The 25,025-nt window shown below is 42.6% G+C and overlaps 1 protein-coding gene across 4 annotated transcripts in view; it reads left to right on the plus strand.

Moving 5' to 3' along the window:
• LOC121580923 (sodium- and chloride-dependent glycine transporter 1-like) overlaps positions 1-24,108 on the plus strand; it is a 95,099-nt gene extending 70,991 nt beyond the window's left edge. For all 4 annotated transcript variants that reach the window (XM_045224811.1, XM_045224810.1, XM_041896121.2 and 1 more), the window contains 12 exons: positions 10,372-10,528; positions 11,727-11,858; positions 12,175-12,460; positions 13,829-13,961; positions 14,160-14,294; positions 16,082-16,185; positions 19,704-19,941; positions 20,458-20,592; positions 20,752-20,851; positions 20,981-21,081; positions 21,373-21,543; positions 21,832-24,108. In XM_045224811.1, the coding sequence (XP_045080746.1) occupies positions 10,372-10,528; positions 11,727-11,858; positions 12,175-12,460; positions 13,829-13,961; positions 14,160-14,294; positions 16,082-16,185; positions 19,704-19,941; positions 20,458-20,592; positions 20,752-20,851; positions 20,981-21,081; positions 21,373-21,543; positions 21,832-22,050 (1,911 nt within the window). In that variant the 3' untranslated portion in view covers positions 22,051-24,108. The remainder of the gene's footprint in view (positions 1-10,371; positions 10,529-11,726; positions 11,859-12,174; positions 12,461-13,828; positions 13,962-14,159; positions 14,295-16,081; positions 16,186-19,703; positions 19,942-20,457; positions 20,593-20,751; positions 20,852-20,980; positions 21,082-21,372; positions 21,544-21,831) is intronic.
• The last annotated feature ends 917 nt before the right edge of the window (positions 24,109-25,025 follow it).

Genomic DNA, 25,025 nt, shown 5'->3' on the forward strand with positions numbered 1-25,025 from the left:
TGTGTGAGAGCTAGGTGACTAGAAGGTTGGTTGTTTCCTCAGGCTCCGGACCTGTGGAGGCATTGCATGCGTCCTAAATTGCACCCTATTCCCGATGTAGTGCACTTCTTTTGACCAGTGCCCATAGGGAACAGGGTGCCATTTGGGACACACACATTGGCAGGTCAGGTTCAGTTTGATGGCCTAGGAACTTCATATAGAGTACCCTAGCATACAGTAGAGTCCCATGACTCCTCTACCGCAGCTCAGTGTCTGATCTACAGTGCAGTGTTGTTAATGACATGACAGACCATGCCCTGGAGACCGGGAGCATGGCTTGGAAGAAGCAAATTAGTCCTCAGATTTGGGACTGTCACGAATGAAAGCAAAAGCAAGGAAAGAGAAGTCTCCCTCGCCACAAAACCTGCTTTTTGAGTTGAATGGGCATCTCTCTCAACTAAACATCTTAAAAACAGATTGTGGAACACATCTAGGATGCAGTTGGCTGAACATATTTTCGAAAAGTCATTGGTGCAGATTTTGATAGGCACAGCACACTCTAAAAGTAATGTTAGACTTCCAGTCATCTCATTGAGAAGTTCTCAATAAGTCAGCAAAATTAGTCTAGTTGATTTGCTTACCTGCATGTTATTGTCTATTGGGTACTGGCTGAACAAAACACCAAATAATATATGTGGTTTTCTTTAAAATGATCAACTGACTTCCCCTGCTCCCAGCATACTAAACCAGACCTCAGCCATGTGTGTGATGATGGGAGGCTGTCAGGACCTGATGCTAACAGACTTTCAAGATGTGTATGTCCTTCTAATCATACCGTCTTACAGTATTGCATGACTTTGTCTTCTCTTGTTTAAGGAGAGGCAAAACTGGGTCAATTTATGTGATCCTGAAATTCTTGAGAGTACCTTTATAATGATGAAGACTTTAAATTGCCTCATCCTGCCTTGAATTGAATTGGTAAAGTCAGTCTTTAAGTTTTTGTCAAATCCTACAGTAAATGTAGTCTGCCTTGTCTCATTGTCAGTTTTCTGGAACAACATGGGATGTCTGTTTAAATTGTACTGTAGCTCAAAGCTATACAGTCAAATGATGACCAAAGAATAATGCTCATTCATGGTTGAGCAGTGTGGCAGTTACATGTAGCTAAACTGCTTTGTCAACCGCAATGGAGTTCAAAGTATTGCTGGGTGAATTGTCATAAAAAGGAGTTCATTACATTTCCATTTTAGTCATTTAGCAGACGCTCTTATCCAGAGCGACTTACAGTTAGTGAGTGCATACATTAATTTTTTTATTTTTCATACTAGCCCCCCGTGGGAATCGAACCCACAACCCTGGCGTTGCAAACGCCATACTCTACCAACTGAGCTACATCCCTGCCGGCCAATTGTGCGCCGCCCCATGGGTCTCCCGGTCACGGACAGCTACGACAGAGCCTGGATATATTTGATGTCAACTGAATATTTTTGTCAGGGAGAGAGAGAGAGGGATGGATTTGGGGTTGAGATGGGATAAGGTGTGTGTTTGTCTATACTGTATGTGTGTGATTAAAGGATTCTCTAAGTGTGTGTGCGGTTGGTTCTCTATGTGTGTGACTGGGGGAGCGAGGTGGAGGTGAACAGCTTGCTTTGGCCAATAGCTCTGCAGGCTGTCTCCCGCATCACTTAACGGCCATGCCCAGTGAACAGTAATTTAATTATCTAGTTAAGCGAACCGCGTGACTGAAGCGAGACCTGGTTGTCTGCACAAATCAGCGCTGACAGTTTTTTCTGTAGAAGTGTCTATAGCTCTCAGCCATGTGCAAAAATCCATCCAGTTATTGGATTTGAACACGATCCTATTAATGTTATATTTTGATGTGATTATTATAAGCATATAGGTGGCTAGAGAACCTGGGTTTCCAGAGACTAGCAGGAGTCTGACAACCCGAGACTAGTGGCAACTTAACTACGAACATTGTCAACTGTCAAGGTGTTTTACTCGTAGCTATTAATTAGCCTAATGCTGTCTTGCATTTTTAAATCAACCCCCCCCCCAAAAAATCTAAATGCAAAACATTTAGCCTGAATGCAAAACTATTCCATTTATATGAGTCTGTCTATGCCTGAGCAGTTCCCACAGCCTAATAGCATTTTTTGACCAAGCAACTCTGTTGACATGTCTTTAGTACATCTATTGTCATACACATTAGTAAATAAAAAAGGGCAGGAATATAGCCTACATTTCAAGACTATTGTAGAATTTGGCCATTACTATGGATAAACGCTCAACAACTGTTCTACATTTTTGTTCAACATCAAATATTGTTCTGATCCCAAGAACGCATTATTATTGTTGCACAAGGCAACAAACAGGATGTAGTTGCTAGTAACTGGCTATTTTGCCCAGCACTTGGTTCCTGACTTGGAAACCACTCCTACTGCGCCCCAGACTCCACCTCACCCCTAGGGAAGGGTAGCTAGATGCAACATGGAGCCCTAGGGTGTATTCACTAGGAACCAAACAGAACCAAACGGAACGAAAAGGGGAGGGACGCTTTCCATTTGGAGTAAACGTTTTCCGTTGCAAAACGTTTTGGACTAATGGTTACACCCCTGGTAGACCCTCCATAAGTATAAGTCAGATACTCAAGTTGCTCAGCCACTGACTGACTGACCCAAGTGGCTTTTGCGTCAGTGCTGGGAAGTCCATTTGGGTGTAAGGGGTATGTGACCAACAGTTACCATGAAACTCTCAAAGGTAAGGCTATTGCAGTGTTTTTGGAATGTATGCCTATTTTTTGGGATGTACTTGGATGCCATAAAAATGTGCAGTGTATTGTGGGATTTGTATTTACCCGTTCAGTTTGTATTTTTAATATAGTGTGGTCCTACAATTGATACTGTTTATATCTGAGTGGGAAACATTTTTTTTTGTGATTGGATATTTAATTGAATATATAGTTGTTTATTATAGTTTTAAGTAGATTTGGGTTGGCAGACTATTTACCTAAATTTTGCATATTGCTTAAAAAAATATATATATATATATATATATATATATTTGATGTGTTGTTTTTTTTTGGGGGGGGGGGGACTGTTAAACTGTAATCCAAATATTTGATTTAATGTTTTTATATCAAAATATAAAAAATGTATATCTACAATTTGAAATTCAATCAAAATTCTGTATGACCAAGATATGACTTTCAATAACTTTTAAAGCACACTTTCTCAGATATTCTAAACAAAGTCCTAGTTTAACGATAGAAAGGGATGTTTTGCTGTCCATGATGCAGTATAGGATCAAGTCTTCCAGCCAGCTACCCTGGGGATCTTGATGTGATTGTGACTGTAAGCAGTGTTTGAGTGATGTAACCCAGAGATGACCCCTGCTTCTGGGAGGCCATCAAAGCCCTCCATTTGCTGTGACTGGGCCCAATTTTCCCCTGTCTTTCCTGACAACTCACCATTACACTTAATTAATCAACCATGGAAAGTAGGTATTCACACCATGCCCAATGGGATCTAGAGGAATGTGGCCCTCCACTAGCCGTGTGAGAAGCCACAGTCTCGCTGTATTTAGTGAAATTACTTTCACCTCACATACATTTTATAATGTGGCCTTTAAGGACATTGAGGATCCAGGTCTATTTAATCACAGTTGAGTACAACTGAACCCACTCGTGTTTACTCCCAAGGTGACGTTAGTTAGTTAGCTAGGGTATCTACAGGTGGCACTTTAAACGAATTGTTACTGGAATGAGTATGTATTAGTCACTCTTGGTTGACTTTGATTTGAAGTTTGATAACAACCTGGTCTTTTATCAACTTCAGTTATTTTCAAATGACATTCAAACTCAGATAGAATGGTTGGTAAAAGGGGTGTTAAGATACTCTGACAGAGCTCCAGAGTTCCGCTGTGGAGATGGGAGAATCTTCCAGAAGGACAACCATCTCTTCAGCACTCCACTGAGCTTCCAATGTTAGAGAGTTGTTGGGAGGGTGTTCTATTGATGGAAGAGTCTTCACTTCTGAGCAATAATGGGTATTTTTTAAAACGTTTTATTGAACAAGTTTCAAACCAACAGCCACACATGTCTCTTTTTTTAAACGTAACTTTTTCTAAATGCTTTTTAGAATTGGCCTAGCTACATAAAGCCCAAATCACATGGGGAGACGTCCGTCAAGGGCGTAACATTTTTGTGCGAGAGTAGCGAGCATCAATTCACATACACTGCGTAGCTTATGCCAATGTAATTGTCAGGATAATCCATAATAAACTGTTTTATTCTCTTGAAATCAGAATTCCTCTAGTTTTCCAGCCGTAGCTGGTATAAATAAAAAAAGAAGTGCTGACCAAGCACATTCCCTCCATGTCACGCCCTGACCTATAGAACTCTAGTTAGTTTGGTCAGGGTGTGAATATCATGTGTGTGTTTTCTATGAGGACATTCTATGTTTGTATTTCTATGTTCGGCCGGGTGTGATTCCCAATCAGAGGCAGCTGTCGCTCGTTGTCTCTGATTGGGGATCATACTTAGGCAGCCAGTTTTCCTGCCTGTGTTGTGGGATCTTGTTTGTGCTCGGTGAGTTTGGCTTGTTAGTGTATAGCCTTCTGACGTCACGTTTCGTTGCCTTTTGTTGTTTTTGTATGTTTATTCAGTTTAATAAACATGTATGCATTTCATTCTGTGCCTTGGTCTGACCCGTTCTTCAACGACCGCGACACTCCATCAATCCTTCCTTCTATCCCTCCTTTCTTCTTATCTGTTTATTTAGGGATGTCCTCAGTGAAATACTGTTGGTTGGTGAGGATTGTCGGAAGCTTGCTAACCTATAGCGGTTTCCTCTAGGCTGCAAAGGCTCAATGTTTTGTCTGATGGTTGTCTTAGTGATGGTGAGCTAAAAGCCTAATCTCAAGCGTTTTGATTGACCTCAGCGATTTTACTATAGGTCTACATGCCCAAAAATAAGTGCACTGACCAGGTTAAATGCAACTGTGATAGCATTTGTACTTATTTGGTTTCTGAGATGGTTTTTAGTACTTGATTGGTTTCTGAGATGGTTTTTAGTACTTTGTTGGTTTGTGAGATGTTGTGCTCCTTCTGATTTCCTTTTTCAACACCTCTGTATAACTCTAGGTCAGCCAGCAAGTACTGAGCATATGACAAACAAATATATATTTACAAGACCTAGGCCAAAGAGTTGAATAAAAATCCATAAAACAAGATCTAATGTACATTGTGTGGCCTACAGTGCATTCGGAAAGTATTCAGGCCCCTTCCCTTTTTCCACATTTTGTTACTTTACAGCCTTATTCTAAAATTGATTAAATAAAACATTTTCCTCATCAATATACACACAATACCCCCTAATGACAAAGCAAAAACAGGATTTTAGAAATGTTTGCAAATGTATTAAATATAAAAAACAGATACCTTATTTACATACGTTTTCAGACCCTTTTCTATTAGACTCGAAATTGAGCTCAGGTGCATCCTGTTTCCATTGATCCAACTGGATTGGAGTCCACCTGTGGTAAATTACATTTGTTGGACATGATTTGGAAAAGGCACACACCTGTCTATATAAGGTCCCACAGTTGACAGTGCATATCAGAGCAAAAACCAAGCCATGAGGTCGAAGGAATTGTCCCTAGTGCTCCGAGACAGGATTGTGTCGAGGCACAGATCTTGGGAAGGGTACCAAAACATTTCTGCAGCATTGAAGGTCCCCAAGAACACAGTGGCCTCCATCATTCTTAAATAGAAGAAGTTTGGAACCACCAAGACTCTTCCTAGAGCTGGCTGCCCGGGCAAACTGATCAATCAGGGGAGAAGGGCCTTGTTCAGGGAGGTGACCAAGAACCCGATGGTCACTCTGACAGAGCTCCAGAGTTCCGCTGTGGAGATGGGAGAATCTTCCAGAAGGACAACCATCTCTTCAGCACTCCACCAATCAGGCCTTTATGGTCTGCTTGGAGTTTGCCAAAAGGCACCTAAAGGACACTCAGACCATGAGAAACAAGATTCTCTGGTCTGATGAAACCAAGATTGAACTCTTTGGCCTGAATGCCAAGCATCACATCTGGAGGAAACCTGGCACCATCACTACAGTGAAGCATGGTGGTGGCAGCATCATGCTGTGGGGATGTTTTTCAGTGGCAGGGACTGGGAGACTAGTCAGGATTGAGGGAAAGATGAACGGAGAAAAGTACAGAGAGATCCTTGATGAAAACCTGCTCCAGAGTGCTCAGGACCTCCAACTGGGGCGACGGTTCACCTTCCAACAGGACAACGACCCTAAGCACACAGCCAAGACAACGCAGGAGTGGCTTCGGGACAAGTCTCTGAATGTAATTGAGTGGCCCAGCCAGAGCCCGGACTTTAACCCGATCTAACATCTCTGGAGAGACCTGAGAATAGCTGTGCAACGACGCTCCCCATCCAACCTGACAGAGCTTGAGAGGATCTGCAGAGAAGAATGGGAGAAACTCCCCAAATACAGGTGTGCCAAGCTTGTAGTGTCATACCCAAGAAGACTCAAGGCTGTAATCGACGCCAAAGGTGCTTCAACAAAGTACTGAGTAAAGGGTCTGAATACTTATGTAAATATGATATTTCAGTTTTTTAAAATGTCAAATCTGTTTTTGCTTTGTCATTATGGGGTATTGTGTGTAGATTGATGAGGAAACTTTGTTTTAAAATCCATTTTAGATTAAGGCTGTAACATAACAAAATGTGGAAAAGGTCAAGGGGTCTGAATACTTTCGAATGCACTGTACATACAGGCTGATTTGATGGTTTGTCACTATTGTTCCTTCAGTTATGGTCAGGAGTCTACAGTCCCCAGTAATAGTGATGGAACAGGAGGTAACTAGCTGTGTGAATCAGGTGCTGGGGTACATGTGCAGAAGTGTGTTAAGGTCCCCTGGTGTGTGTGTGCGCATGTGTGTACTCAGCTATGATAAGTGAACATGCACAATCTCCCCCCATGTACAGTGCAACTTGGAATTGTGCAGTGCTGAAAAATCTCTCATACATAGTAATGTAAAATGCTATGTTTTGTTTTTGTTATCAGTCTCCTCTTCCCTATTTCCCCCCCTTGCTGATCTTGTATTAAATGAAAATGAGTTGTATCCTTAAACTGTAGTTTATAGCCTATCACTCAGTCATTTGGGCCAGTCCTTCGCATAGTTCTTGGTACAACAAACAAAGTTTAGGCATGTGTCATGTCTCACTCTCAGGCAAGTAAACAGTCTGATTTTGGGGGATAGTGCTGCTCATCGAGGCGCAGTAGGCTACATAATGGCTTGTGATGGTTGCATGCCTAGTGAGGATGCAGGCAGGGGTTGTCAGTAAATGCCAGGGAGCTCTGGGCCGCAAGCCGGCCTCGTAGGCTGGAACTTTACAATAACAGACACAATTTAGGCTTTTCCTGTTGGCAGTATGGCATGCAAATCAGGTCTCATCTACTCTACTGTGTGTACTGTAGTAGTAAGCTGCTTCTCTGGGACTCTTGTCAGGCCCTAGGTTGGGTTTACACTCAAGTGAAGATGGAGCATGTCTATCACCATGACAGGGTCGCAGCTGTCATTGGCCATGCTTTGTTAGGAGTGTGCCGCTGTCCATCAAATTAGCTGGAATGGTAGAGTGCATTGGTCTGTGTGTGTTTTAGTCAATGTTTTAGTTATGTGGACCAAGACCTAGGCAGGTTTTAATAAAAGGAATTTGGCTATCATGTTATTTGCCAAAGTCTTAGCACTGAATGTGAATCGTCTTTACATAGACTTTTAGCACACTCACCCTTTCTCCCTTCCTTGCACGATTCAAACGTTTCTCTCTCTCTGTCTCTCTCTCCCTCTTCCTCCCACCCTCTCTCTTTCTCTCTGTCCCTCTTCCTCCCACCCTGTCTCTCTCTCTCTGTCCCTCTTCCTCCCACCCTCTCTCTTTCTCTCTGCCCCTCTTCCTCCCACCCTCTCTCTTTCTCTCTGTCCCTCTTCCTTCCACCCTCTCTCTCTCTCTCTGTCCCTCTTCCTCCCACCCTCTCTCTTTCTCTCTGTCCCTCTTCCTCCCACCCTGTCTCTTTCTCTCTGTCCCTCTTCCTCCCACCCTCTCTCTTTCTCTCTGTCCCTCTTCCTCCCACCCTCTCTCTTTCTCTCTGTCCCTCTTCCTCCCACCCTGTCTCTCTCTCTCTCTGTCCCTCTCCCCCCTCTCTATATCTCTCTTTCTCTCTGTCCCTCTCTATATCTCTCTTTCTCTCTCATGGGGTGCACCTGTGTGCAGTGCACTGGAAGGAGGCAGGACATTGGGAGTTAGGCTGGGGCCGGGGCCACTGATTTGGAAGGGCCCTTCAGAGAGAAGGAGAGAGAGAGAGAGAGAGTGATAAAGAGAGCGAGAAGAGAATGTGTGCAGATTACATAAAGGGCAGTGGGCCCAGCTGGGCGTGCGATGTGGATGGGAAGGGAAGGGAAGGGAAGGGAAGGGGCTGAGTGTGTGGATCTGCATGGGGCGGTCTGTCACCACATTGCCTATTTAGTGCTCTGCTTTTGACCAGGCCCTATAGGGTGTATGGAATAGGGTGACATTTGGGGCACAGCCTAGTAGCAAGGTCAGAGAGACAGCCTGGAGAGAGAATCGGAACAGATGGTGGAGTGGACAGGAGTTGGAATAGAGCAAATCCTAGAAATAATGTTACCTCTATAGTTTACCAAGACTTTTCCAATGTTTCATGCATGGAAACAAGTCCTATCAGTGCTTGGTTAAGCCTATGTAGAGCATTTTAAGTCAAAGTTATGTTTTATGTGCTGAGTTTGTTACTATGAGTGAACTATGAGTTGCATCATGTGTTGACAGACTTGGCTTCTCACAGGTGGAGGAGCTGGAGGTGGGAGGCCAGCCGGTCAGCAGGCAACATGTAGCAACCCAGTCTGTCTGCCGTGTTGTGTTGTGTGGGTTGGCTGGACTCTCATTCCACCCTGGGCCCTCTCAGCTGTACAGCTGCCCTGCCCTCGCCTCACACTGAGCAGGTGTGCTCCTCCTCCAGACTCTCAGCACTTAAAAACACACTTGCACGCACACATGCACACACACCACACACACACAGGCATCACACTGAGGAGAGCAGCCTCCACACACACATTGCCACACATCCGCACAGGTGCATATGTCTCACACACTTAATGGACAGCCAGAGATAACTAAATAATAATGTTATTGATATGCAAGAGTTTTGTTTGCTGATACTGTATTATTTATCCTCTCTTTAGTTTACAATTCAACACAGAGGGGTTGGGGATTCTTGTGAAAAAGGTTAACTTTGTTTTTAAATGTAACATTTGGGCGCAACCAGACTCCAAACATCACTAGGGGGCAATCACGAAAAGATGGAATTTTTCTGTTGTTTTGTTTGTCTTTATTTTTGCTGATGAATAAGTCTTCTGCCTGCGCGAGGCTGACTCTGCTGGGAGCAATGGCCCAGGGAGCTCAGCAAGCAGGCTCATATGGTGCTGTTAGACCGTGTGTGTGTGCTCGTGCTTCTGCGTGTGTACTTAGCTTCCCATATCACTCTGACCGCACATAATATCCAATGTGCACACTCCCAGTGCACTCCAGGCCACACCGTAAGAGACACCAAAACCAAAAACCCACAGCAATCCGAACCTTTGTCACATTTATGATTACTGTAGTATAACATTTACCTGAATGACTTGTGTTGAAAGTATAACATGTTAAATACTTATTAATGCTTCTGTGGTGCCATGGGAAGGAACAAGTGTTGCTCTGGCTGTGTGAGTTAGAGGCAGATGAACGTAACAGAGTCTCAGTAGTGAACTTTTGGGGTTAGTGAGGTCAGGTCAGAACGAGGACCATCTGACGCCAACAGATGGAGGGAAGAAACTTCAAATCAGGACGACAAGACCAAATGTTGATTTTGTGCACACAACGAACGGTTATTTCAGTTTAAATCAAGTTTGCTCCAATGCGCCCACCTTGACTTCGGAGTTGTAACATGCAATGTAGAACTAGGCCTATAACTGGACAAAAGGAAAGAAGTACTCTAGAATTAAATCATTTGTGCATTTTTGCCATCTGCAATTTTAGCCTAACTACTGCCTACATGACATCAACACTTTTTGTTAGTGTTGGGCATCTACAATGCAGCATAGTGACTATTCACTAGTACAGTAGCCTATTTCACACTGTCTTGCTGGTTTGTATTCAATATTGGTGCAAAGTGCACCTCGGAACTGTACATTCAGCTAAATGTACGTAGTTGGCCGAATAGGCCTATTCGTTGAGGTGTGTCTCATTGAGCCTGGAGGTTGAATAAATACAGGTCTCTCTTAACGTTCAAACATCTCTAACGTTCTTCTCTCTTTGTGTTCTAGAATGGAGCTGTTCCAGGGGAACCCGTGAAGACGGATAAGAACTCCAGGAGAGGGAACTGGGGGAACCAGATAGAGTTTATCCTCACCAGCGTGGGCTATGCTGTGGGCCTGGGAAACGTATGGAGGTTCCCCTACCTCTGCTACAGAAATGGAGGAGGTACGTCTTCACACTCAGAACACATTAATTATATAGTAGTAATAACAGCAATGCATTCTAGTTTATCCACAATACCTTTTGCAGTGTTTTGAAAATGTTGTCAAGTTTAAGTTTACGTTCCTCACATTGTGTCAGATGGATCCAAGTCATTCTTAGCTTCATTCCCACTCAATTCAAATGTGTTCACTCCTACAGTTGTCTTTAGTCTTCTATACATTTTGGGACCAGGGATCGCCATAGAAGGGCACACAGATACATAGCTGAGTATAGAGCCAAGGGGACTGGTGTAGCTCATGGCTCTGCAGTAATAACACCACAGTAGACTATCAGCTGGCTGAGGCCTGGGCTACGTCCCAAAAGGCACCCTATTCCCGATATTGTGCACTACTTTTGACCAAGGCTCATAGGTAAAAAGAAGGCTCTGGTCAAAAGTAGTGCACTATAGGGAATAGGGAGCCATTTGTGTCGCAGCCTGCTCCTCAATCTCCAGTCCTTCCTTTAACCCATGATTTCAGACTACAGTCCCAGAGGACAGGTTATTCCCCAGACCCATTGGCGCCAGTGGCGCCCCGTTAAACCAATCAAGCAGACAGAGGATTGCTGCCTGGTTTAGCATCACCCTCTGTCTGATGCTCCCTGACCTCCTTCACCTCTTCTGGTTGGCATAAACATAAATATCGCTGACCTTGTAATCTGACAACTCACTGCATTATGTTGCAGACATAGGGATGCCAACTTTTCTATATGAGCTAGGCAATTTTTCTATTCTAGACACACACATGACCTTAACATTTGACTGCTCATTCACTGTGCATTACATAGCAGAAATATGAAATTGTCAATGTCATGAAATGACAACTTTTATATTTATGAAAAATAATTATATTCTAGACACAAACATGACCTTAAAATCTGTCCATTCACTCACAGAGCATTAAGTAGCAGAAATAGGATATTGTCACAGCATGGAATGCCAATTTTTCTGTATATTGTTAGATTTTTCGTTTGAATGACCATTAGGTAAGCCATTGGTTGTGAGCAATAATAAACATATGCATACTTACAATAAATAAAAGTGTAAAGATTTAAATAACACAAAGCTGAATTCTAAACAATTTCATACAAATGTTTTGGCTTGACTAACTGTTGACCTGTCCCTGTAGAGTTGACTGACCCACATGTTGTTGTTGTTCTACAGGAGCCTTCATGTTCCCCTACTTCATCATGCTTGTGTTCTGTGGGATCCCCCTGTTCTTCCTGGAGCTCTCCTTCGGACAGTTCGCCAGCCAGGGATGCCTGGGGGTCTGGAGGATCAGCCCCATGTTCAAAGGTGAGCCAGTTAACAACCACTGCTGCCATTGGTCAGTCATGTTCAAAGGCAAGCCAACAACCACTGCTGCCATTGGTGATTGGCATTACATCACTGCTATTGGTCAGTGGCATCCAACTAATCACTGACTGTATCTCATGCTTAGGAAACTGAAAGATGGAAACTAAATGGCAACATCTATTGTCTGCTTGGAATGCATATGCGTAACGTAAAAATTGAAAAAGTATTTTCAACATTACTTCAGTCAGAGAAACCCACTCACCTGTTCAGCTCCTGGTATCATTCTAATGTTGTTTCACTCCCTCTCCCTCACCAGGTGTGGGCTACGGGATGATGGTGGTGTCCACCTACATCGGTATCTACTACAACGTGGTGATCTGCATCGCCTTCTACTATTTCTTCTCCTCCATGACCAACCTGCTGCCGTGGACCTACTGCAACAACCCCTGGAACACGCCCACCTGCAACGGCGTGGTGACGCCCACGGGCATCAACAACACCCTGGCCAACGTCACACGCAGCCTGGTCACCGGGGCCGCCGAGGTCGCCGTGGAGGTGGTCAATAAGACCAAGAGGACCAGCCCCAGCGAAGAGTACTGGAAGTAAGGCCTAACCGGACCCGGAGTCAGTTATCAATCTTTATTTGAATCCCAAAAGATCTTGTTCTAGATAAGGGCTGTGACGATACCTGTATTGCACATTGTTTAACATGGTAAAAATGAAGCAGACCAAACTTTTTGGTCTTTAAAAACCTGCTGTATGTAAAATATTGTGAGCTATAGCTTGGAAAATAAATAAATGTGACTCTGGATGACAACATAATGATGTTTGTTTCCAATATTAGGGCTGTTTTCCTAAATAAGTTAATATTGCGATACTGGTATCGTCCTGGCCCTATTCTAGATCTGTTGAGTGCTGGAAGTAAGGCCGAGTGTAGAATGAAATTTTTTTTTGTATGCACTCACTAACTGTAAGTCGCTCTGGATAAGAGCGTCTGCTAAATGACAAAAATTTAAAAACGTGTAGGGTTGCAAAATCCCAGGTTTTCCAGAAGACCTGGTTGGAGAATTCCAGATTTCCTGCTTATTCCTTTCTGATTCTGGGAATTTTAGGAGTTACCGTAATTTTTCAACCTTACAGTACCTGAGTGGGAAGGTGTGGGCACGGCTGACTCTGACTCAGGTGTACTAGATTAAAGAGACTGGAGTGGAAGCTGCAAGGGTTAATACACACTATTACTCCTAGATACATGTATGTACAGTAAAGCAGCACCCGACGGGTTTTGGCACATAAAGTATGTCTGACTATGGGTTAACAAAATAGTGTTTGTGTATCTCTGTAAGGCTATGTTTGAGATGCTAGATGCTTCAGTTGATTTAAACAAGACCAGTCAGAAAAGAAAACAGTCAGGCAGGCATGTTTGCCTTGCTAATCTGGGCCTACGATTAATCATCCAGCCTTCAACAAGCATTACTCATAGTTTACTGTGTCTGAAGTACACACCATTAGATGTTTAGTATATTTTCCTAGAAAATAATATGATCTGTATTCCTAGTAAATGGGGAGGAGTGTAGCTGTTTTATGCCCCTAGCATTGAGAATAGGGCTCATTCAAAGGAAGCAGTGTGGTTGGTTAATGACTTTCTAAATGTTTTGTGCTTAGCTTTCCGTCCGGGTGGGGCTGTCTCAGTCAGTATATCATGAAAGGAGTCGTTGTTCCTGTCAACTGTCAGTAAAGATAATCCATTGTGTTGGCACCAAGTTGTTTTTGGTCGTGCTGCTTCATTGAAATATGGGCTTCGCTCGTTGAATTGCCAGGGTACATCCGAACGATACTTTTTCTCTATCTTTCATTAAGTAACGTATTGCCATTATTTGTCCCTGCAGCACTGACTCTATATTCTACATTTCTCTATCCAGACGTTGTTGTTGTGAATAGACACTGTGATACGTTTTTTCCCTTCCCCACAGACACTACGTGCTGAAGATCTCAGACGACATCGGGAATTTCGGGGAAGTCCGTCTCCCTATTCTGGGATGTCTGGCCGTGTCCTGGGTGGTGGTCTTCCTATGTCTCATCAGAGGAGTCAAGTCTTCAGGAAAGGTGAGGTTTATTTTCTTTCTTTCTTTCTTTCTCTCTAGCTCTCTCTCTCTCTCATCTCCAAATGTCATTGTTTGGGCCAGTTGTTTTTACTGGTCAAGTAACTTAGTCTATGGTCAGGAAGAACTCCTGGTCATAGTGTATCATTGACACACATTAGGAGATCTTCTCACTCATTCTTCACCTCTCGATGTTCCCCAGGTGGTGTATTTCACAGCGACGTTCCCCTATGTGGTGCTGACCATCCTATTCATCAGAGGCATCACCCTGGAGGGAGCTGTCACCGGCATCAAGTACTACCTGACCCCACAGTGGCATAAGATCCTTGACGCTAAGGTGTGGATAATCATATAGAAATAACATAGTTATGTACAGTTGAAGCCGGAAGTTTACATACACCTTAGCCAAATACATTTAAACTCGTTTTTTCACAATTCCTGACATTTAATCCTAGTAAAAATTCCCTGTTTTAGGTCAGTTAGGATCACCACTTTATTTTAAGAATGTGAAATGTCAGAATAATAGTAGAGAGAATGATTTATTTCAGCTTTTATTTCTTTCATCACGTTCCCAGTGGGTCAGAAGTTTACATACACTCAATTAGTATTTGGTAGAATTGTCTTTAAATTGTTTAACTTGGGTCAAACGTTTCGGGTAGCCTTCCACAAGCTTCCCACAATAAGTTGGGTGAATATTGGCCCATTCCTCCTGACAGAGCTGGTGTAACTGAGTCAGGTTTCTAGGCCTCTTTGCTTGCACACACTTTTTCAGTTCTGCCCACAAATGTTCTATAGGATTGAGGTCAGGGCTTTGTGATGGCCACTCCAATACCTTGACTTTGTTGTTCTTAAGCCATTTTGCCACAACTTTGGAAGTATGCTTGGGGTCATTGTCCATTTGGAAGACCCATTTGCGACCAAGCTTTAACTTCCTGACTGAGATGTTGCTTCAATATATCCACATAATTTTCCTTCCTCATGATGCCATCTATTTTGTGAAGTGCACCAGTCCCTCCTGCAGCAAAGCACCCCCACAGCATGATGCTGCCACCCCCGTGCTTCACGGTTGGGATGGTGTTCTTCGGCTTGCAAGATCCCCCTTTTTCCTCCAGACATAACGATGGTCATTATGGCCAAACAGTTATGTTTTTGTTTCATTAGACCAGAGGACATTTCTCCAAAATGTACGATCTTTGTCCCCATGTGCAGTTGCAAACCGTAGTCTGGCTTTTTTATGGCGGTTTTGGAGCAGTGGCTTCTTCCTGGCTGTTGTTCTGGGATTGATTTGCACTTTTCGCACCAAAATACGTTCATCTTTACCTGAGCGGTATGACGGCTGCGTGGTCCCATGGTGTTTATACTTGCATACTATTATTTGCACAGATGAACGTGGTACCTTCAGGCGTTTGGAAATTGCTCCTAAGGATGAACCAGACTTGTGGAGGTCTACCATTTTTTTTCTGAGGTCTTGGCTGATTTCTTTTGATTTTCCCATGATGTCAAGCAAAGAGGCAATGAGTTTGAAGGTAGGCCTTGAAATACATCCACAGGTACACCTCCAATTGACTCAAATGATGTCAATTAGCCTATCAGAAGCTTCTAAAGCCATGACGTCATTTTCTGGAATTTTCCAAGCTGTTTAAAGGCAGTCAACTTAGTGTATGTAAACTTCTGACCCACTGGAATTGTGATACAGTGAATTATAAGTGAAATAATCTAACTGTAAACAATTGTTGGAAAAATTACTTGTGTCATGCACAAAGTAGATGTCCTAACCGACTTGCCAAAACTATAGTTTGTTAACAAGAAATTTGTGGAGTGGTTGAAAAACAAGTTTTAATGACTCCAACCTACGTGTATGTAAACTTCTGACTTCAACTGTAATTATATGCCATTACTGTAGTTAAGTACTACTTTATATGAGTTGTAAACAGTTACTCTTTATTACTCGTATAATAGCTCTGTAGCTCTTCATAGCGTAACGTTATAGGCTTATTGGCTTTCTCATAACACAGCTGTTGAAAGAGACTGCTTGATAATCAGATGTAATATGCCTCAGATATGAAATAAGGGTGTTCTTCAGTGGTTGTATTGACACGTTTGTCCATCTGTTTGTCTGTCCAGGTGTGGGGAGACGCTGCCTCTCAGATCTTCTACTCTCTGGGATGTGCATGGGGAGGGCTCATCACTATGGCCTCCTACAACAAGTTCCACAACAACTGCTACAGGTACTCTACTCTTCCTCTCCTCTCCACTTTACTATCAAATAAACCCTGTGTGCGTCCCAAATGGCACCCTATGGGCCCTAGTCAAAAGTAGTGCACTATAAAGAGAATAAGGTACCATTTGGGACGCATCTCCTGTCTGAGTTCAGGGTTTTTTCTGGGTCAAAAAGGGGCTTAGGTGGTGTGAGTGGCAGGGGGTGTGGCAGAAGGCATGGCAATTAGCATTTTTAGAGAACATTTTAGGGCCCCCCATCTTGGTGCTGTAGAGAAATTTGAGCATTTATAAGCCAAATTCCTGCAATTCTACACATTTCTCCATGGAGCCGAGTTTGAAAGCTAATTTCCTGCGATTTTATGCATTTTGCCATGGCTAATGCTGTGTTCTTTTGCTCACACTTAATAACTAAATGAATACTGCTAAATGGCATTTTCAATTCTCTCTGACTGTCTAGCTTTTATTTTGGTTATTGTTAGTTCTCAAAGATTAGACTATTTATAAATATATAGGTCCATTATCTTTTATACATAATTTAAAAATCTGTTTTTGTTGTTTAAGTTTACACTTCAAGCGTTTTTTCCATCCCGAAAATGTATTTAAAACATTTTTAAAACACTGTTTGGATTTAGGCAACCAAAAAAATGCTTCGGCGGCCTGCCCAAGTATTACAATGGCAGAAAGATCCCTGGTGTTGTGTAAGCGGTTACACTGCAGTAGTTCTTCGTGTTCAGTTGGAGTGAATCAGGAAGGGTCTTTGTTGCCTCTCTGGGTGCGATCACGCTACAGTGTCAGCAGAGATTAACAGAAATGGTGCAGAATGGAGGAGGGCAGCTACAAATTGCAAGAATTGATGGAGTATGGTGTGATGGTGTGCACTGCATGCCACTGTACTGAACTGTACTGTAGGTGGAGGACAGAGGCAGCGCACTGAGAGAGTGAAGGAGACAAAATTATGTCATTTTTTGACTGCTGTTAAGCCTGTGGTTGCATTGTTAACTTTGTAGTTTGCAGTAGTCCAACTCAAAACTCCCCTGGAAACTGGAAGAGGTTTTCTCTTCTCTATAACACCACCATGTGGTTGAAGGGCAGAAGTGATGGACAGTATACTATAAATCAGGGGGACCAAATTAGACATTCTGTTTTCCTGGGACCCAAGCTTAGGAAAATATGCAACTATACATAGATATCAGTACATTTCATTGCCCTTATACCTAAAGCAAACGTAATATAGACAGAAACAAATAACAATTAAATGAAATACCCATATAAATATTTATTAATGTTTATTTCCCCCCATTAAAAACATTCTTACATATCTGTCTAGGTCGGAACTGTTGCTGTTAAAATACAAGAAATCACTTTCATTCTGAACTGGAATAAACTGATTGATCACATCACACAGATGTAGACAAGAAAACATAAGCACAGTCCTAATGAGAGGTGTGTGGCTGGTTGAAGTTTTCAACAAGCATGTCTATTCTGGGCTCAGTTTTTGACAGTGCAACACTGAGGTCATGCTCAACATTGAGACTGTTTATGTACTTGTTTTTTAAGTATGCCAGAGTTGAGAACCCTGACTCGCATAGGTATGTTGTGCCAAAATGGATCAGAACATCTACTGCTTTCTCAGGCAGGCAGCTTCCTGCTGTAGATGTGGAACCCAGAACTGTGTGAGTGTGTTTGCCTCAAAAAGCATCTTGCTTCAATCAGTTTATTCCAGTTCAGAATCAAAATTATTACTTGTATTTTAACAGCAACAGTTCCAACCTAGACTTGTTTTCAACAATAATTTCTACAGTAAGATGTACAGTAGACCTGATCATTTTTCATCTTCATCTGTACTGTTACTAAGGGTTGCACTATCAGTAGCTAGCTAGCTTGCTTTGGCTAACGTTAGCTATTAGCTGTGTACAAGGCCAGGGGATTGTTTGAAAGAGAAACTCACATCTACTACTATGAGAGCTAGTACTCCCTTATTTCTGCTGATCATCACCTGTTATAAAATGACAACAATGCCTTGCTAGCTGACTTACTTTTCCACTGTCGAGCAGTTGCGCTTGGCCAAATAAATGCCAGTAATTTATGAAATAATTGTACATTTACTCTGACACGTCGCGACCCACCATTAACAAGAAGTGGGTCGCGACCCATACTTTAAGAATGGCTGCTATAAATCAATGATAGTGTAGTAAGTACTGTAACTACAAACCCACCAGTTGTAAGATAGCAGGAAACATATTTCTCACGTCTTTCTCTCTCTCTCTCTCTCTTTAGTATGTATCATGATTTTTATTATGCAATTAAGATAGTTTAGTATGAATTTGAACTGGAAATATGTATTACATTTACATTTTAGTCATTTAGCAGACGCTCTTATCCAGAGCGACTTACAGTTAGTGAGTGCATACATTTTTCATACTGGCCCCCCATGGGAATCGAACCCACAACCCTGGCGTCGCAAACGCCATGCTCATGTATGAGGGTGAAATGCACCGATTGCCTCTTAGTGGACCGATAAAACATAATGCTGGTTAAGACCTCTTATGGATCGGACCCTTTTTTTCAATTTTCGCCTAAAATGACATACCCAAATCTAACTGGCTGTAGCTCAGGACCTGAAGCAAGGATATGCCTATTCTTGATACCATTTGAAAGGAAACACTTTGAAGTTTGTGGAAATGTGAAATGTATGTAGGAGAATGAAACACATTAGATCTGGTAAAAGATAATACAAACAAAAAAACATGTGTTTTCAAATATTTTTTGGGTTCCATCATCTTTGAAATGCAAGAGAAAGGCCACAATATAATATTGCAGTTTAGGCGCAATTTAGATTCTGGCCACTAGATGGCGCCAGTGTGTGTGCAAAGTTTCAGATTGATCCAGTGAAGAATTGCAATACTAGACAATTTTGTATCAAGTCTGCCCAAATGTGCCGAATTGGTCAATTGATACATTTTCAAGTACATAACTATAGAGAACATACAAAAAGGATATGGTAGTACAAAATGTAAGTTTACACTTTAACTTTCACTCATCTAGATGGCTGGGTGGGGTGGGTGTGGAGCCAGAGACAGCAGGGGTTCAAACTGTAGAACCCAGTTCCTACATTTGAATATAAAAATTGATTTTATCAAACAAAACTATGCTACATTTTATCTCTGGGACCCTTAGGATGACAAATCAGAGCAAGATTACTGAATGTAAGTACATTATTTACCTTCAGAGGTGAATGTATCAAACGAGTTGCTGTGCTAAGTTTTTTGTTGTTGTGCACTCTCCTCAAACAATAATAGCTACTGTAAATTGGACAGTGCAGTTAGAAAAACAATAATTTAAGATTTCTGCCCATATAAGACATGTCTATGTCTGCTGTTACTCACAACAGTCATGCTAATCATATTAGCGCACGTTAGATCAACCGTCCCATATATATACGGGACACCGATCCCGTAGAGGTTAATGCAGTATACTAATAACCATCTCTTCCTGTTTTCTCTCCATTGATTGGTCACCCATACAGAGACAGCATCATCATCAGCATCACCAACTGTGCGACCAGCGTGTATGCAGGCTTTGTCATCTTCTCCATTCTGGGCTTCATGGCCCACCACCTGAACGTGGATGTATCTGAGGTGGCCGACCACGGCCCCGGCCTGGCCTTCGTGGCCTACCCAGAGGCCCTCACTCTGCTGCCCATCTCCCCCCTCTGGTCCCTGCTCTTCTTCTTCATGCTCATCCTGCTGGGCCTGGGGACACAGGTGAGTCAGTCAACCACCATGACATCCTGTCTGTGTCCCAAATGGCACCCTATTCCCCTAGGGCTCTGGTCAAAAGTAGTGCACTATGTAGGGAATAGGGTGCCATTTGGGACGGAACCCCTGTCCAATGGGACTACTTTTCGATGTCATTTAAAGCTGGAATCCTTAATGGTGAAACTGCCACGTCCGTTTGCGATATTACAACAACAAAGAAGTTACTGCAAACAATGAACACTGTTTTTTCCCTCTGACATTATTGCACGCGCGATAGAACAGCAGAAAATGTACTGCAAATTTTTTTACCACGATGTGCGACGCTCCTCACCTCCGCTTCGTCAACAAAACAAAAACAATAACAACGGCCGTGGGGCAGACAGTAGTGCTGTCTTCCCCAATAGTCAGTGGGGCTCAACTTGACACGTTGATTTTGGAGAAAAAAAAATTATGTTGGAGAAAGTGGGTTTTTGAGAGAAGTCAATGCTGAGTGTTGACCTGTCAATGTGTCCCTGTGTGCAGTTCTGCCTGCTGGAGACCCTGGTGACGGCCATCGTGGATGAGATCGGTACTGACTGGATCATTAGGAACAAGACGGTGGTCACAGGAGGAGTGGCTATAGTGGGCTTCCTGCTGGGGGTGCCGCTCACCACACAGGTAATGGACAGGAGATGTTTACACACACACCAACAACCATACACACAAACATACACATGCATGCACACACACACATAAACACACACTTAATTATCCAGGCACAAATGTTCAGGATGTATACTGATGTTGTGTTCTCCACCTGTGCTCTCATGTATTTAGGCTGGGATCTACTGGCTACTGCTCATGGATAACTACGCTGCTAGTTTCTCTCTGGTTATCATCTCCTGCATCATGTGCATCTGCATCATGTACGTCTATGGTGAGTCCAACTGTCTTTCCTCGATTATAAATGCCTATCGTCCACAATGCTCTCCAAGGCTATTGGTGAAAGTGAATCAAACTGACTGGAACGGAATGACTGACAACATGCTGTACTGTTTGTGTTCAGGACACAAGAAATACTTCAAGGATGTTGAGATGATGCTGGGTTTCCCCCCTCCCATCTTCTTCCGGGTCTGCTGGAGATTCGTGTCGCCCATCATCATATCTGTAAGAGAATTTCATCAGCCTCCTCCCCAGTAGCTACCACCCAGTGCCTCCTTGTTGACATGTTTTAGAGGCTTGACCTGCTCTGCATTCCATTACACTTGTCTAATCCTCGCTAATCCGTATTGCTCAACAAAACTGTCATGCAAAACACCTGCCAGAATACCAGAATGACCTAGGACACACACAAGTGATCACTTAAGATATGTACTGGATGAGGATTGAAATAGGGTATATTCTGTTAAAAGAAATGACTTGACCCTGATGATCCCTCTTCTCTCTTTGCATTTGCAGTTCATCCTGATCTTCACAGTGATCCAGTACAAGCCCATCACCTACAACGACTACGTGTACCCTGGCTGGTCCTTAGCCATTGGCTTCCTTATGGCCATGTCCTCAGTCACATGTATACCCATCTACGCTCTCTACAAGATCTCCAAGTCTGAGGGAACCACATTTTTAGAGGTAAAATCCACAGGATCTCTGTTTAGAGCTCTGTCTGTCTTTAGTGTTGGAAGCAGACGTTGTTCGCACTAGTAGTTTTTTTTCCCGTTTTTTCTGTTAAATGACACATTTAAGGTCTTTGAACTGAAAGAAATGAAGGATCGTAAATGAGAACCCGATTGGTGTCATGTTATTCCATAACTTGCATTACATCACTTTCTCAACTTCTTTACCTGCCTCTAATTAGCAATAAATAATAAACCTGTGTCCCTCCCATCGCATTGACCTCTGACCCTTTACCCCTTACAGCGGTTGAAGAATTCGTGCAAGGCGGACATCAAGTGGGGCCCGGCCCTGAGTGAGCACCGGATAGGCCACTACGCCGCCCCAGTCTCAGAGGGAGAGGTGGAGGTGCGTCCCCTGAAAGAGGAGCTGAAGGAGAAGGAGGATGAGAAGAGGGATGAGATCAGCCTCACCATCCAGGGCAGCAACGGCTCCACAGCACACAACACTACCCCCAGCGCATAGAGGCCCCCCCCTGGGCCAGCGCCAGCCCCCACCCAACCACCCCTCACCCTTTCTCACCGCACCGTGGGGGAGAACCCGCTCGCTGGAGACCTTTACATATTGTAAGGGCTTATTATTTCTAACCTCTAGAGAAATTGGTCGTCATCCAAAAGAATTGTACTTCTTGTTTCAACATCATTTCATAATGCAGTTTCTTATAAACATTTGATTTGTTCTCTTCTTCATATTATGCAGGAGTTGAAGTAGAAATACACACTGTGTAGCACAATAGGGGAGGGACAACATTTTTCTCCTTCATCTGTAAAGAAATCCACTCGGAATTGGCAACTTTTCTAGCGACAGTGCTGGCGGTTTTAAAGCTGGAGACCAAATGTTCTTTGGATCAGTGTAGACACATGGCACCACTCTAGGGATTGATCATTCCCTTCTGTTGTTGTATCTACCGTATAGCTTTTGGCTCTCAGTACCCTCTAATACACTATAGTCTCCACTACTCAGACTGTTACGTATGCTGCTTTAGGGTTACCCAGAACAACTCATACTGGAGTAAGCCAATGGCTATTTAGCTACTCCTAAATATTTCATTTTAACTACACAGTAAAGCCATTGTACTTACAATGTTGGCAAACAATTAACATACATTACAGCACCAACTCCCCACACACACAGAGAATGTTGGTCTCCAGCTTTCTGAACAGCCACCCTGACTGAAGCCCATGATTTCCTGATGCCCATTCTCAGGGTCCCAAAACGATTTACTACTTACTGAACACGTTCAATACCTGAGTACATTTTCTTTGATTATGGTAGGCTTTACATAAGAGAGGGAGCTAAGAAAAAGACAACCATAACATGTTCATACACAAAAACAAATGGGTGGATGGATGCAACTAAGTACAATAAAGTGCCATCTCTCTTTTAGTCTTCCAGGTATTTCCGTGGGAAATGCATCTCACGATGTGGCATCTCACTTGTGAAGGGAACGTTTAATTGACGACAGAAGCAGCTACAGATGTAGGATCTTAATTTGACCAGTTTCTAACAGCAGGAAAATAATCATGCAGCAACAGGGTGATCAAATTAAGATCCTACATATGTAGCATAACGAGGAGGGAGGACACGTGGTGTTGCGTCATAGCCTCTGTTACTCACAAGTAGGATTTGCTCCAACAAGGCATGTTACCAAAAACATGTTAAACATGCATGAACTTTAATATCTCAGTGGCATAGCTGGAGTATGTGTCTTTGTTAACTTTTTCAAAACTGAGAGACTTGCATCAGCAGGTGTCTTTGCAGAGGAAAATAAGTGTATTTACAGGCGTTTTAAAGCTCTGAGCCAAGTAGTGGTGTGATTGGATGTGGAAACAGGAAGGAGAGAGGCCATTGGTTGGCCTGGAGATGGAGCTTGTCTCCACAAGAATTAAAAAAAAAAAACAGTTACTGAATTATGTAGTTTATATGTAGTTGTATAGTATCATTCTGTCAATAGAATTATCTTATTTTATCTTTCATTATTGTAAAGTAACATAGTAAATAATTATAAGGAAAACATGTTTATTTTGTAAAGAAGCTACAGTATCTTAAGAAATAACAGTAATGTTTACCATTCCTTATCCATTACTTGATTTTTATTGGTAATTGATTTATTTTAGTGGGTTGGAGTGGGAGAGAGATGTATTTGTCACTTTGTGACAGGATGCTGTGGGGTTGGGTTTAGGGTGGGAGTAGTGCTCGCACAGATTGCTGGAATTGGCAATTGTCAAGAAGTCCCATCTCTCCAACCAATTCAATGCATTCGTCTCCACTCTGTTACATTGCATCTGTGTTGCAGTGAGGCAAAGACCTGTCTGTGGTAACATTGTGAATCCACTGGGTCCTTGCCTGGCCTGCACTGATGGAGAGAGGTAGTCTGGCAATGCAACTGCTAAAGTGCTAGCGCATCGCATCTTGGTGAAACTTCAGATTTGTTATTTCTTCTTTAACCAGTACGTCACTGTATATAATATTCAACATCTTTGTCTGACTGCATAAATCCAGTTTCTGCTGTCGTATATATGACTATGAGTTGTTCTCCTTCCATTTTACTTCAGTTTCTCTGTGTTAAAAGTGTCATGACAGTTAGCTATCCAGACACTCAGGGGAGTAGGTAGTTACTTAGTGGTTAAAGTCTTTGGTTATTTGGTTCCAATTGGCCTCTTATTGCCTATGTAGGGCACTAGGGCTCTGGTCAAAAGTAGTGCACTATAAAGGGAATAGGGTGCCGTTTGGGACGTACCCAAATTCGTTGGTTATTTGAACTAAAACAAAAAGCACACCAGTAGGTTAGATGCAGCCCAACAGACTCAAGCTTTACTTCAGATGAAAACAGACTAGTGTGTTCTCCTATAATGCTAACAGAAGAACAGTACGGCCACACTAATCAAACTGTTCTAAAGCAGAGTAGTAGTGGTCCTGGAATGGCAATAGCACAGGATATTAATAATGATGATGGTTTTAACTGATGTGTTCTATACACTATGAATACATTACATTTAGGTAATAAGGAGTTTACAGCAGATGTAAATGGTTGAGCTAAGGTGGGTTAGTATATAATGGCCCTGATGACAGGATTTGATAACATAATGAAATGATGTATGATTATTCTAGACATGCCGGCTCAGGTCAGGTTGCCTCTGGATACTTCCAGGGAGTCCTCTAGGACTTTTATTTCTTCTTCCTCCTGTTACTGTTAAACTGTTGACTTGTAGTCCTCTTCTTTATTAGCTACAGTAGCTAGAAAGTTAAGGATAACCACCACGCTATTGGAACCCTTTGGTCTCTGCTGTCCACAGAGCTCTTCCTCTATGAGATACTTGTACAGTCATGTAAAAAAAAAAACCCGGAACTGGTGTTTGTGTGTTTATTTGGGGTAGGCGGGGTAAAAAAAAAAATATTGTAGTAAAAGTAGCCGATGTTAAGTGTAATATGTATTTGTG

This window comes from Coregonus clupeaformis, chromosome 14, assembly GCF_020615455.1.
Source record: "Coregonus clupeaformis isolate EN_2021a chromosome 14, ASM2061545v1, whole genome shotgun sequence".
NCBI lineage: Eukaryota > Metazoa > Chordata > Actinopteri > Salmoniformes > Salmonidae > Coregonus > Coregonus clupeaformis.